Here is a 15,505-nt window from a genome sequence, read left to right on the forward strand (position 1 = left end):
TATCACACTAAAAACACTCTAGGTAGTGTAAACTGAAAACTTTAGTGAGACTCCTACTTGCGATAACCGACTCTGAACATTCTGATACTGTACTGCATAAAATATATGTTAATAAAATGTCAGAACTGTTAACTAATGCATAAAACTGTTAATATAAATAAATTTTGAAATTTACGATGAGCGCATGTGGTACTCGTGGACAGGGTACCAGAGGCCGTGACAGAGTCCGTAGAGGGGATCAAGCGGGTCCTCATCATCTGGGAATCTGTCTAACTTAGATACTAGTGAGACACCTGTATCACCTGTGACAGAGACTAGGTCTTAAGATCATGCGATTGAGGACAACACACTATCTCAAGCCATGCTACAGATTTTAGAGAGGGTTACTAGGCCAACACTAGATTTAGGGGTCGAAGGTCGGTTACAGAACGACTCTGGTCCAATGGGGCTGAGTTATTCAGAGGTGTTGCTGGAGTCGCCCCTAACGTGGCCGAGTATTGGATGGAGCCCACAGAGAAAATTATAGACAACCTAGATTTTACTGTTGAGCAGAAGCTTAAGGGGGTTGTATCTCTACTTCGTGATGAGGCGTACCAGTGGTGGTTGACGATTAAGAAGGGCACCCAGCCCGACTAACTGACATGGGATTCCTTTAAGACGACTTTCTAGAGTAAATATGTGGGGGTCAGTTATATTGACGCTAGGAAGCAAGAGTTCTTTAATCTCACACAATGAGATCGTTAAGTGGCCAGGTATGAGGCTGAGTTCCTGAGATTGAGTCGTTATGCGCGAGGCATGTTGGCGACTGAGTATGAACACTATGTTCGATTTGAGGATGGTCTCAAGGATAGTTTGCGAGTTTTGATAGCTCCGCAGAGGGAGCATGATTTTTCTGCTCTAATTGAGAAGGCAAACATCACCGAAGAGGTAAAGCGTACTGAGCGTCAAAATTGAGACAGAGGAAAGACTAATGGGGATTCGAAGCCCTCGAATTCTAGGATGAGGGCTAAGAAAAAATCCAAGATTGATGGGCCAGTGAGAGTTGGGCCTTCTACTACACCTAGTGCGGTGGCACTTTGTGGGCAGTGTAATAGATGCCATCCGAGCGAGTGTTGGAGGACTACCGGAGCATGTCTGAGATGTGGGTCAACTGAGAATCGTGTTAGAGACTATCCATTGAGAACTAGTCAGATGCAAGCTCAGATTACTGAGATTGCACAGCCGCTGAGGGTAGGTCAGCAGCCACCTAGAGGCTTGGGTCAGGCCAGGGGTGGTAACAGCATGGGCTAAGGGTAGAGAGCACCAGACAGAGGTGTCGGACCAGCTGAGGTGAGGCAACCTGCTTTGATATATGCTGCACGTTTTCGTGGAGATCGAGATACTCCAAACATCATTACAGATAAGTTTTTAATATTTGATGTACCTTATTTTGCACTAATAGATATAGGCTCTACACACTCATATGTAGCTTGTACTGTGTCTGAATCTTTGGGGATTTCACTCAAGAGTATTGATAGTGAGGTAACTGTGTTAAGTTCTTTGGGGAAATCAATCTGAAGTAGTAACCTGTATAGAGATGTTCTGCTAGAGGTCCAAGGGATAGTATTTCTGGCTGATCTAATGGAGCTTCTGTTTGGGGAGTTAGATCTAATTTTGGGAATGGACTGGCTGGTTAAACAACGGGTGAATCTAGATTGTGTAACAAAAAGGGTTGTCTTGATGATCGAGGAGGACAATGAGGTAGTCGTGATTGGGGAACGACGAGACTATCTGACTAATGTGATTTTTGGGCTGGTGGTAGGAAAGTTAGTAAGGAAAGGGTGTAAAGCATTCTTGGCCCACATCAGTATTTCTGATTCTGAGGACTTTTCAGTTAAGGACATTAGAACCATGAGAAACTTTCTAGATATTTTTCTTGTGGAACTAGAGGGTTGCCTCTGAGCCGAGACGTAGAGTTCGGGATTGAGTTAATTGCTGGTACAACTTCGTAGCCTATCACCTCTTATTGAATGGCACCAAAGGAGCTTACAAAGTTTAAGGCCCAATTCAGGAACTGTTAGATCGTGGTTTCATTCATCCCAGTGTGTCTCCGTGGGGAACACCTATTCTATTTGTAAAGAAGAAATATGGGACAATGAATATGTGCATCAATTATCAATAGTTGAACAAGCTAACGACACTTCCAAGAATACATGACTTATTCGACCAATTCAGAGGGGCTTCTATGTTTTCTAAGATCGATCTACGATCGGGATATCATCAGTTGAGAGTAAAAGAAGCTGTCGTGCATAAGACAGCATTCAAGACTCGATATGGACATTATGAGTTCCTAGTTATGCCCTTTGGTTTGACTAATGCACCAGCGACATTTATGGACTTGATGAACCTAGTGTTCCAGTCCTATTTGGACCAATTTATGGTGGTGTTCATCAATGATATCTTGGTATACTCTAAGTCTGAGGACGAGCACGATGAGTATCTCAGAATAGTTTACAAACTCTACGTGAGAAATAGCTGTATGTGAAGTTCAGTAAGTGTGAGTTTTGGCTCCGAGAAGTAACCTTTCTGGGACATATGGTTTCGGCTAAGGGAATTTATGTTGATCCTCGTAAGATTGAGGCTGTATTGGATTGGAAAAAGCTGAAGAATGTGTCTAAATTTTATAGCTTTCTTGGGTTGGCAGGATATTATCGACGTTTAGTAGAAGGCTTTTCTTTGATTGCAGCTCCGTTGACTAAGCTGTTACGTAAGGGAGTTCCTTTCGTTTGGACTATTGCACAGTAAAAGAGTTTTGATAAGTTTAAGACTGTTCTGACTCAAGCTCCTGTTCCAATACAGCCTGAGCCTGGTAAGGACTTTGTGGTATATAGCGATGTGTCACATGTGGGTCTGGGTTGTGTTCTGATGCAAGACGAAAAAGTAGTTACTTATACGTCTCGTCAGCTCAAGACTCACGAGATTAATTATCCGACACATGATTTGGAGTTGGCAGCAGTAGTCTTTGCACTGAAAATATGGAGGCACTGTAACACCCCTCGCCCGCATCCGAAGCCGTGACGGGGTTCGAGGTGCTGCCTGACTTTTACTAACGCTTCTATACTAAACAGGGCCAAGAAATCTCAAACAATTAAAACTTTTCTTTTCTCATGCAATATGTCCCTTATGCGGGCTTACGAGGCCCAAAACATACATCCGGGGTGGTTCGGGACTAAACCGAGAACTTAAGAAAAACTTGGAAAATTCATGCTTTAATCATTATAAACTCATCACGTAATACCATAGCACATACATGCATAATTAAAATGGATTTACAACCCCATAATCAAAATAGGCCAACACATACGGTTAAAGCCATATCACATACTCTAATATTTACACACCTATACATGCCATAGACCCAAAATACTTGAAATCACTACACCAATAGCGTTAGCTCGACAGTGTGATAATATCTCTGGTGAACTCTAACCCGAGCAAACCTGGAAATCCTAGAGAACATGGGAAAGAAGGGGGGTAAGCTTTACGCTTAGTAAGTTATTAAGAAAACAATTAGCAGCTCATTTACATATTTTATCAATGTTTACAACATATACTCAAGTTCATGACAAGCTATCTTCCTAAGCAATAGTCACTAAATTATTTATAACTGGAGATACAAAACTCCAAATCAATTGCCATTAATTTTCTATGAAATTAGACTCATATATCTTCTATCCATAAAATTTTCAGAATTTTTGGTTTGGCCAATCAATACCAGATTTTTCTTAAAGTTTCCCCTGTTTCACTGCTTGACTAATCTGAGCACTATTAACTACGAATCAGATTTCTCATTGTACAGAATTCAAAATATGTTCTCTTTGATTTCATTTGAAAATAGACTCATTAAGGAGTTTAAGCATATAAACTTCTTCTTATAACCATTCTTGTAAAAATTATAATGATTTTCTAAAAGAACAGAACAGGGGACCCCGAAGTCATTTGACTCCATCCCACGCCACTTCAAAGATCTCATTATCAGAAATTCATATGCTTTCACGGTTTCTTTTATAAGAAACTAGACACATTAAGATTTAATTATATAATTTATTCAGCTTCTAACTCAACTCCCACAATTTATAGTGATTTTCCAAAATCACATTACTGTTGCTGTCCCAAGCAGATTTATTACAAATTTACTATTTCACTTATTCTGTGCATTCACATTATTTAAACATGTATATCACCAATCAATTTCATCACATATCTATAAATTCACTTAAGCATCATCTCAATACAATACATCATGCTCAATGATTTGCACACAACCATTCAAATTAGCAATTATAAGATGGTTCCGCACATAGCCCACCCTTATCGATAATTTACGATGGTTTTACCCAGACTCACATATATGGCATAGGTATTTAAATACTTTAGTGTCAACTTTAATTCAACCGAATTCAACCATTGTACCATTCCATAACCACAGTTACTTTCGTCATTCATATCTAAATGGTATTTCACATAATTCACATAACTTTTCACCATGACCGAATATATCATGGTCATAGATATAGTTATAACATTTATTCACATATGTATCACATCTCACTTATGATTTAATTCAAATCAAACTCACATATGAGTACATAATGCGTACCTGGCCCTCATAACGTATTGAATGTATTCATTTGTCAATCTAACACGAGGTACCTTAGTCTTAGACTTTCATCAAATCATCGGCAATTAGCCTGCTAGGTTTTAAAAAGTCGAATTCATTCACCGGCATTTCGCCTACTAGGCTCGAGGCCCGATATCATTTCACCAGCATTATAGCCTGCTAGGCTCGAAAGCCCGAATAGCATCTCACCGGCATTGTAGCCTGCTAGGCTCAAAGGCCCGAATAATATCTCACTGGCATTATAGCCTGCTAGGCTCAAAGGCTCGAATAATATCTCACCAGCATTATAGTCTGCTAGGCTCAAAGGCCCGAATAATCAAATCCACAAGTTCCATATAACATATTCATATCAATTAAGTACTAACATCATTTTAACATATATAATTATACATCTCAAACACTTTTCTTTCATCTCATTTTCACACTTAGCTTTTGATAGCTTATGCATAACATTTCACTCACATTCATTTCAAACTTATCATTCGATTATAAAAGCACATTGCATATTTACCAACATGTTATACTTGCCATTAGACCATATAAGCATGATACAATACACTATCATTTCATCTTTGACATTCGGCTAAATCCCTATCTTGCAAGGAACACCGAATTCACATAATATATCATTTCACCAGCATTATAGCCTGCTAGGCCCGAAGCCCGAATATCACATTTCGATAAACAATTTGCCAGTTCTTTCCCACTTTCATAACTTATACTTCAATTACGTATAACTGAAACACATATCTTCGTACATCATTTAATAGTATCAAAGTCGACTAGATATGCTAGTCACATACAGCTCATAACTTTAATTTAATATTCATTCAACACAAAGAACATATGTATATATATACAATCAAACATCTTCTTAATTATGATTATTCAACTCTTAAGCATATAACATGATCAAACACAAACACTTAAGAACTTACCTTGGATTTTATCGAATAACTACGGATTGACTAATTGACTAGTTTCGCTTTCCCTTTATCCAAAATTGGCTCCTTATGCTCTTGAGCTTGAATTACACAAATTTAACTTATTGTTAATCATCTAATCAAGCATTGTATCATGAGCATATTCGGCTTTCACACATTTTAAACATAGTAATAATCATGCACATTAAAATCAAAGTGCAATTAATCCCATACACAAAAATATCGACACTTCACTTCCATCTACTTATATACACGTATCACATAAGACCATTTCATACTTTCTATCACCTAAACAAACAACAAATTTTCCAATTAATTTCTTGAGTCCACATTCGCATCTATATCCACAAAAACACATTAGCCGCCACTATAAATCATCTAAACATTTTTCACTTAAATCACACATACATATCATGCAAGCACATAACACCATGATTTTGTCCTAATTTGGACAGCCAATAATTTAAGTATTACAACAGCATATTAATTAGCTGAGCACCATAAATTTATCCTAATTTGGACAGCCATAAATTTAAAGCATTACAAAGACAAATTAATTAGTAATAAACTATCTTAAGTTCAATTTTAACTCCTCATGCGAGAATCAAACAGCATGCAAGTTAACTTCAACATTCGGTCAAAGCATTTAAATAAAAGAATATGCATGCTAAATTTCCAGCATTTGGACAACATTTCAACTTGAAATTTTCCAGCCTTTCACCTTCAATATTTCGAATAATCAAAAGCAAAAATAAGAGTACAACTAATCAATTAAAATTTTTTAACATAATTCAAGGTATATGTTCAAGTAAACATTCATGTTAACTCATAATCAATAAGGTATTAAGTAAAAAATAAAAACATTATTAGCATGCATGCTATCTACATACAACAACCATTCAACTTCCATTTATTATCAACCCTCAATACGCAAAACATCAAAAACAACATCAAAGAAATATAAACATCCATGACCGAATGTCATCTTCATCAATTTACAAAAAATTTTCCATGAGCTGACTTCTATACTTGATGACCACTCCAAATGTACAAGGATTTTCCATGAAAGAGCATTAAACATACCTTAATCTATACATTCACCATAGCCGAATGCCTTAGCTTCATTTCCTTTTTCTTTTCTTTATGGTTTTCGGCAAAAAAAGCAAGAAAGGATGGGTGTAACTTTGTTTTTATCACCATTTTCTATTATAAAAATTCATATTTCATTCATTTAATTCTTTAATATAAAAGACGTGAAATGCCCATCACCAACTAACTATTAAAATGCTAAAATAAAAGGCATATTATCTATCACCCATCATCTTGGCTGGCCACTATACTAAAAGTGGTCCATTTGACATGCAAGTCCCCCATGTCAATAATTCATGCATTAATTGGCCACTTTAAAATTCACCTATCATATTTTCAAGTCTTATCACATAAGTCCATTCTTATAAATTAACACCTAATTGATAAAAGTCAAGGCACGAAATATTTACACATACAAATTCCACATACAATAAGCACAGAATATAACATCTAATTATTTTTGTGACTCGATTTTGTGGTCCCAAAATCACTTCCCGACTAGGGTCAAATTAGGGCTGTCACATGCACAATCTGTATGGTGAGAAGTGTACTATCTACACTGATCGCAAGAGCCTCAAGTATCTCCTCACCCAGAAGGAGTTGAATCTTAGGCAGTGTAGATGGGTTGAGTTACTTAAGGATTATGACTACACCATCGAGTACCATCCTGGTAAGGCCAATGTGGTGGTTGATGCATTGAGCTGGAGAGCTATAACCGATCTGAGAGTGATGTTCGCTCAACTTAGTCTTTTTGTCGATGGGAGTCTGCTAGCTGAACTTGAAGTGAAACCGACATGGATTGATCAAATCAAAGATAAATAGTTGGGGGATAAGTCTCTTAAGTTTCATTTTCGTCAGGTTGAGAATAGTGCTATTACTGATTTTGAGATTAACAATGATGGGGTACTATGTTTCTGTGGTCGGATTTGTGTACTGAATGATGAGGATTTAAGACTGTCGATTCTAAGGGAGGCGCATAGTAGCCCTTATGTTATACATCCTAGTGGGAATAAAATATATCAAAATCTACGAGAGTTGTACTAGTGGCCAGGGTTGAAGCGTGAAGTTACTGACTTCGTTGCTCACTGTTTGACTTGTTAGTAGGTTAAGGCTGAGCATCAGTTACTTTCAGGTTTGCTGCAGCCTATAAAGATACCGTTAGTGAAATGGGAGCGAGTAACGATGGACTTCGTTAGTAGGTTGCCTCTAACACCCACTAAGAGGAATTCTGTATGGGTCATCGTGGATTGATTGACCAAGTCTGCTCACTTCATTCCGGTCAGGACGGACTTCTCTTTGCAAAAACTGGCTAAACTCTACATTTCTGAAATAGTAAGGCTACATGGGGTACCTGTCTCGATCATCTCTGATAGGGATCCTCATTTTATGTCTCGGTTCTGTAAGAAGCTTCATGAAGCTCTGGGTTCAAGATTAGACTTCAGTACTGCTTTCCATCCTCAAATAGATGGTCAGTCGGAGAGGGTGATTCAGATACTGGAGGATATGTTAAGGAGCTACGTTATTGGTTTCCGAGGCAGTTGGGAGGAGTACTTGTCATTAGTAGAGTTCGCTTACAATAACAGCTATCAGTCTAGTATACAGATGGCACCTTACGAGGCACTGTATTGTCGTAAGTGTCACATTCCATTATGCTGGACTGAGTTGGGCGAGTGAGGTATTTTGGGTCCAGAATTGGTTTCAGAAACTGAGGATATGGTCCGTTTGATTTGAGATCGACTAAAAGCTACTTTTGATAGGTAAAAGGCCTATGCAGATATGAAGCATCGAGAGATAGAATATTCCGTGGGAGATCTAATTTTCTTTAAAGTCTCGCCATAGAAGAAGATTCTGAGGTTCGGTCGCAAGGACAAGTTGAGTCTTCAGTTTATTGAGTCATACCGAATTCTAAAACAAGTGGGGCCAGTTGCATACCAATTGGAGCTATCTCCAGAATTAGATCGTATACATGATATTTTCTATGTTTCGATGTTGAGGCGCTACCGCTCTGATCCTATGCACATTGTTCCTGTAGAGGAGATTGAGGTTAGGCCAGATCTAACATTTGAGGAGGAGCTGGTTCAGATTTTAAATCATGACGTTAAGGTCCTACGAAGGAATTCTATCCCCTTAGTGAAGGTGTTATGGCAGAATCATAGCACTGAGGAGGCCACGTGGGAGCCTGAGGATGCGATATGGCAGCAATATTTTCACCTATTTTGATCAAGAAAATTTCGAGGCCGAAATTTTCCTTTTGGGGGTAGAGTTGTAACACCCCTAAATCTTATTAATTTGTTTCTATAAGTTTTGACACACAAGTGTGTATTTTCTTTAGTGGTTAAGTGTTCTGGGTGTGTGTGAGAGGTTCAAAGTTCAAGTCCTAGCTTTGGCGAATTTTGCTTTTTTCTGAATTAAGCCTTAACTTCTAGTCAGCAGGCTTATATTAAAATATTTGTAATTTCATATCTGAATGGGCCTGCTATGCTGGTGGTTAAGACATGTGTTGGTGTGTTGGAGGTCTGGAGTTCGAATCCCTACGCGAGCGAGGGAAGATTAATTTTGTTTGAAACTACAATAGAGTTCCAAAGGTAGTAGAATTCTAAGTAGTTACCAAAGATGGGTCTAGTGGAGGAAATTAAGGGATTGAAGGGGTTTACCAAATCGGTTTAGTTTTTATTTTTTTTCAAACTTTAGTTTTCACGAAATTCTCTTTTGGTTCTAACTTTAGTTGCCTTTCTCTCTTTCATCTCTGCCAAAATTTCTTCTTTTATCTTTCTTTTTTTTCGTACCTGGTTTCATCTTTGCTGTTCAAAACGGTTCATTGTTGTCCAATCGAGTATTGTGCAAATTCGGTAAGTAGTTTTGGTGCCTTGAAGTTTTGGTTTTTAAGTTAATAATTGAGATTTTTTGTTAACTGTTTTGACAGCTAGAAATCTGGTGTGAAGCTGTTCTAGTGTCGAATTGTAGTGGGAAGCGTTCGTGGTTCTCAAGGTAAGGGTTTTGTACTCGAAAAGTGTCTAATCTGTTTTGGGGTTTTGGTTCAATTTGATCGTTTAAGAGATTAACTGAGTAAAACATGTTCAATTATAGGCTTGGGTTTGCTCGGAAGTGATTACGCATCAAAAACGAACCAGGTGTTGACCCGAAAATACAGAAAATGAGAAATGGTGAAAGCTGAAAAACTATTCTGTCGACACCACATGGGCGTGTTGTCGCCCGTGTGGTAGGCCACGTGGTCGCCCGTGTGGTAGGCCGTGTAGCAGTACACGGCCGTGCGAGAGGGACACAACCATGTGGTGGCCAGGTGAAGCCGTATGGGCCACACGGGTGAACCACACGAGCGTATGGGATTCTGGGCCAAGGCCAATTTAGGCCGTGTGGGCCACACAGGCTAGCCACATGGGCTTTGAGCCCATTTTTTTGAAATAATCTGTAAAGTTGCACTGGTCGTCCAACTCGACTGTGACCTACCGTAGGGTCGGTAAGCATTACTTAGACTCCTAATTTTGTGATATGATTATGTGATGTATGTATTAAGCATGTTACTCTTAGCATGCGTATATGACCAATTGTATGATCTGTTAAGTTACATTATAGCATGTCATATTTGTATGATGCATTGCATCGGGGTGGGGTTAGTGTTATAATGGAAGAAGTGTTTTAAAAGGCTCTTAAGCCTGATATCTGGCAGCACAGTTGCAATTATCTGATTATGTGTTGCATTTCGATACAGCACGGTGTGTTAGGATGGATGGGTCGATTTTATCCCCACATGGTGTGTTGGGTTGAACAGAGTTGGTGTGTAGGGCTGGTGGGCATGATTCTATTATTTTGTTCTGTTATGCATGTGATATCTGATATGGGCTAAGGCCCAGTTCGCATCTGATTCTGTATCTAAGTGGACTAAGGTTCACACCAATTCTGTAAAGGGCTCAGACCCGGATTATCTGTTATTTGGATATATGACTGACTTATGCTACTGTGTATATCTTCTATGGGGATTACACACTGAGTTTGTGAAAACTCACCCTTTTCTGTTTAATCTGTGGAGGTAATCCCCAGACTTGATTGATCGGTGCAGCGAATGGCTCAACGGTGACCACACTATCGAACTACTTATTTACAGTTTTTGCGGTTACATTGCTTATTTCTTGTTGGTATTTTATGTATGATGGACTTTGAGACTATTTGGTTTTTAATTTGGGATTTTGAACTGTTGATTATGGATTTATAAACTGCAACGCAACAAAGTATGATTTTCCTAAAATAAACTAAGATTTTTCTTAAATGAAACAGTTTTAAAAAATTATTTGGGTTTCAAAGGCTTCCACGTAAAAAAAATATTTTAAATAAAATCAATTAGAACACGGTTTCTCCAAACTAGGTAAAAGTCAATAATTGGAATGATTTGAAGGTCAATGCGTTTTCAAAAACACTCTCATGTGACATCGCCAGATTCGGCTATAACTTCCAGGCCGGGTTTAGGGTGTTACATTTCAAGCATTCTAAGACGTATATATGAAAAAAAATAAGAAGATATGAGTGAGCCATCATAGAATACTTAAGAAAATAACTCGAAAAACACTATTGAAGCAAATTTTCATCAAGATTGAAGATTTCCAATTTATTTCTTAATAAGTTATAATGAGTTTTTTTTTTATTTTTTTTGGTTATATTGTATCTTGGATGTTTTTATTTTGAAATATGAACTAATTTTCTAAATATTTAAGGAGATGAGCCCTGTGATGGATTACGTCATTTGATTTTTATTTTACGTAATAAATACTTAATTTCTTATTCTCAATTATGTGTGTTTAATTTTTTATTTGATATTTCTAAAGTATTAATCTATGTTTGATGTGCTTAAATCGGAGGTTGAATAGGCCTTGTTTAAGAGTAGATCTTGCGTAATTGAGTGGAGTTACATGCAATCCTATAAATAGGATGACATAAATCTACCGAATTATAGTCAAGTATAATAGGAGAATCTATAACACTAGTTAGTGTGATAATAGGATTTTTAAGTAGAAAGAAATTTCAATTAATCAACCTAGGGTCAGTTGCTCTTATACTCAAAAGAGATATTAGTATAATTTAGGGATTTTTATGGATCAATATACAAAGTAAAGAAATTGCGTAAATAGATTGATAGTGACAGATGAAATCTAGGTGGATTCTTTTCTGGGTATTGTTTTGCTTCTTGGTTATTAATCAATTATTTTCTTGATTTATTTTTTGTTGTATTCGTTAGTTAATTAATTTAGTTAATTGTAATTTTAATCAATTACTCGAATTATTCAGTTAAATAATAGAAAGATAATTATTACTAGTACTTTTAATTTTTGTGATAATGATATTTTTATTCACCGTAATTATACTATTAATTGATAAATACACTTGTTTTAATAAAATTTTAGTTAATATTGCGACACACCAACAAAAGAACACAAACAAAAGGAGAGGGAGAGAGTAGTTATTAGTGTACATCAAGAAAAATATATATATATCTCTAAAAAATTGTTTATATCTCTTGTTAAAAGAATATTTTTTTGTGAATTTATTTTACTTTGTTTCCTCGAATCAAAACCAACTACCCGATTGGCTAGTTTGTTATTAAAAATTCATGGTTTTCTTTTATTTATTTATTCCTATGTCTACCCAAAAATAAATAAAAATAGAACTCAACATGAGCCTCACAATCCTTCCAAAAAAATCCATCGAGGGAATCATATGCCGAGATTTCACTCTCCTCTTTTTCCTTTTACTTTTTCCACACTAAAATTTGATTTTTAAAATTATTAAATAATAGAATTTGATTTTTAAAGTTATCTTTAAAATGAAAATCTTATCTTAAGTATAAAAATTAATATTTAAATTCTAAACTTATAAAAATTTTAAAATAAAATAAGTCAAATTATACTATTAGATCGTTTATTTTGTGTAAGTTGTGAATTTAGTACCTATTCTTTAATTTGATCAATTTTAATCCTTCTACTTCTTGAATTTTAAAATTTTAGTCCTAACTAATTTGTGGCAGTTAAATTTGTTTAGTTAACTTATGCTACTAGTCCTATATTCTGCTTGAAGTTATAGATTTAGTTTATGTCCTTCAACTGGATATTTTTAATAGTTATATTTTTTTAATTTCGATATTTCAGTCTAAATGCAAACGACGATTGCTAAATCTATTAACTAATTCTTTTTATGAATAATATATGAAAATAATAAACTGTCATAATATTAGAAATATCACAATATATTTGATGTATCAAATTATGAAAATAATAGAACTAAAATTTTCAAATTTTTAAAATTACAAGAATTAAAAATAACAAAGTTAATGTACACTACTTATACAAAGTTTAAGCCCTAATAACAAAATTTGACCAATAAAACAAGTGTGAGTAACCAAGATTCTAAATACTCTAGAGGGAGTTATGGAAGATGAAGGAACATGGAAGTAAACCACACAAAATGCAGTACTACTTAAATTTAACCTACGTTCGGAAGAAGACACGTAAGATTCTTAGTTGCCATACAAAAACAAGACAACACATGTAAAGTCTTTGACAGAGTGATGACGTGTAAACCAACTCCCCACCCATTCTCTCTTTGGTTTTATTCCCACACATCAACTAAACCCCGCTCCCTTCTCTCTAAAATCTAATCTTTCTATCTTCTCTTTCAACCCTCACCCATCCACCTAAACCCTTTCCCTCCCATTCCGTGAACGTACTACATCCTCAAGACATGAAAAACACGACACCCCAGCAGCCGCCGGAACAACCCAACAAAACTCAGCAGCCAGACCACGATGGAACAAACTCTGAGATGGAAACATGTCATGTGAAGTGTCGTGTGTCTTCACCGGCTCCGGAAGTAGGAGCGGATCATGAGGTTAAAGAAGAAGAAGCAATGAGGGCGGATGAATCTGAAGAAGACAATGGACGGGAGAAACTGAAGAGGCATAGGATTGAAGTGGCGGGCAATGTTTGGATTCCAGACATATGGGGTCAAGAACAGCTTTTGAAGGATTGGATTGATTGTTCTGCATTTAATGATTCTTTGGTGCCTCATGGGATCATGTCAGCTCGTGCTGCTTTGGTTGAGGATGGAAGAAGAACCAATTCTGGCGGATTTAGAATAGAAAACAGGTGTTAAATTTATTATTATTATTATTATTATTATTATTTCCTTCGTGTGTTTTAGTTAACCAAAATTGAGATAAAAAAAAAAGAGGATACATTTTAATAATGGATGGTTTGATTTCATTTTCTGCTTTACGTATGAGATTTGCCAGAGTTATTATGTTGCTACTTTTATATTTTTTATTTTTTATGATAAATGAAATTTGATTTAGTTATGTTATGACATTCAAACAGGAAAAAGAATAATAAAATATGGAATCTAAAGGATATCACTTCACCGACTAATTAAAGATATGATTTCGATTTTATAATCTAATCTTTACCAGCTCATTCAGGACAGAAGACGCAGTATGTGAGGTTAGTCAAAATCATGGTTATCACCAAGAGCACATTGTGGGGGAGAAACTTAGCCCAACCCTCCAACACGGCTGACCTGGTTCAGTGGTGCAAATCATTGGGGGCTTTTCTGAAGATGACAAATTAAGAACTATACTACTTTTTTCTATAAAGCAGTTGTTCGTGCTTTTCTTTTCTTTTCTTTTTCTGCATTGGCCAATTTGTTACTAAAATTCATGTCCCATATCGGCCAAAGCAGTCAGTGTCTACCTTGAATCAGCTCGCTGGTGTAATAGACAAGGTGATGCTGTAAATAAAAGGAAAAAGATAAGGTGAAATAGGAAAATCCTTTTTTACTACCAATGCTTCGCTTGAAGGTTGGAATCTAAGAGGGTTTTATGGATGAATAACCTTAGCAAAAGGCCAAGGGAGTTCGAAATAGGAAAATTCTAACTCAACAATGTTGTAGGTGGGCTGCTGGTTCAACATGCTTGGCCTAAGTGATGGAGAATACCGTCTAACAGTCAGACTAGTAAAGCTAAAGAAATGGACATTTACTAACAAGTTGCATTTTATTTTGATTATTTTCTGGATGGTTTTGCTATCATTCAAAGGCAATCATTAGAACATTTCATCAGATGACAAAAAAAGTGCCCATTAACTGAGCCAACTACCAGACTAAAGTATTCAACCATGCATAAAGAAATTATCTATACTTGTGATTTTTATTCATTTCTACTTTTATGCACATGTACTGAATTTTAAAAAATAAAAATAAAAAATCAAAGCCTCACGCATTACCTACAATAAAGAATATAATCCTTGTTAATTTCCATGAGAGGGAATCTTACACTAGAGCATCATTGTACTGAATTTACGACCTTGGCATGAGCCGCCTTCATCAATAGCAATTTATATGAAGCTCCATTCATCAATACTAGAACCACAGAATAAACCAATCCGCACCGTAGCCATCTTCATAACCTAAAAAGTATGAAAGTATCCTGGGAAAAACTTTTGATATGCACATCATTCGTTCAATTTTGCTCAAACTTTAAACAATCATCTTCTTAGTGTGAGTTATAATTGCTAACAAACATCAATAGTAACTTATGGAAAAGCTAGCATAACATTATAACTTGTGGCATGTATTACAAACTCATGAAAGAATGAATCTATTCATCAAAGTTAACTATACACTATAGTAGTCATACATTATATAAAAGTAGAACTCTCAACTAATTTACAACAATACTCTAACAGAGTCTAACAGACCCTAACTAATACAATTAGTCTAACATTCCCCTTCCAGTATCTGGCACAAACTGGTG

General features: G+C 36.2%; 1 protein-coding gene across 1 annotated transcript; it reads left to right on the top strand.

Moving 5' to 3' along the window:
• Positions 1 to 13,264: 13,264 nt before the first annotated feature.
• LOC108459927 (protein BIC1-like) lies at positions 13,265 to 13,944 on the top strand. Its single transcript, XM_017759324.2, has one exon. The coding sequence runs from the start codon at positions 13,441 to 13,443 to the stop codon at positions 13,849 to 13,851; it is 411 nt and encodes a 136-aa protein (XP_017614813.1). The 5' UTR covers positions 13,265 to 13,440; the 3' UTR covers positions 13,852 to 13,944.
• Positions 13,945 to 15,505: the final 1,561 nt, after the last annotated feature.

Source organism: Gossypium arboreum, chromosome 4, assembly GCF_025698485.1.
Source record: "Gossypium arboreum isolate Shixiya-1 chromosome 4, ASM2569848v2, whole genome shotgun sequence".
Taxonomy (NCBI): domain Eukaryota; kingdom Viridiplantae; phylum Streptophyta; class Magnoliopsida; order Malvales; family Malvaceae; genus Gossypium; species Gossypium arboreum.

Coding starts and splice junctions, on each gene's coding strand:
- LOC108459927 (XM_017759324.2), top strand. CDS start 13,441: ATGAAAAACACGACACCCCAGCAGCCGCCGGAACAACCCAACAAAACT.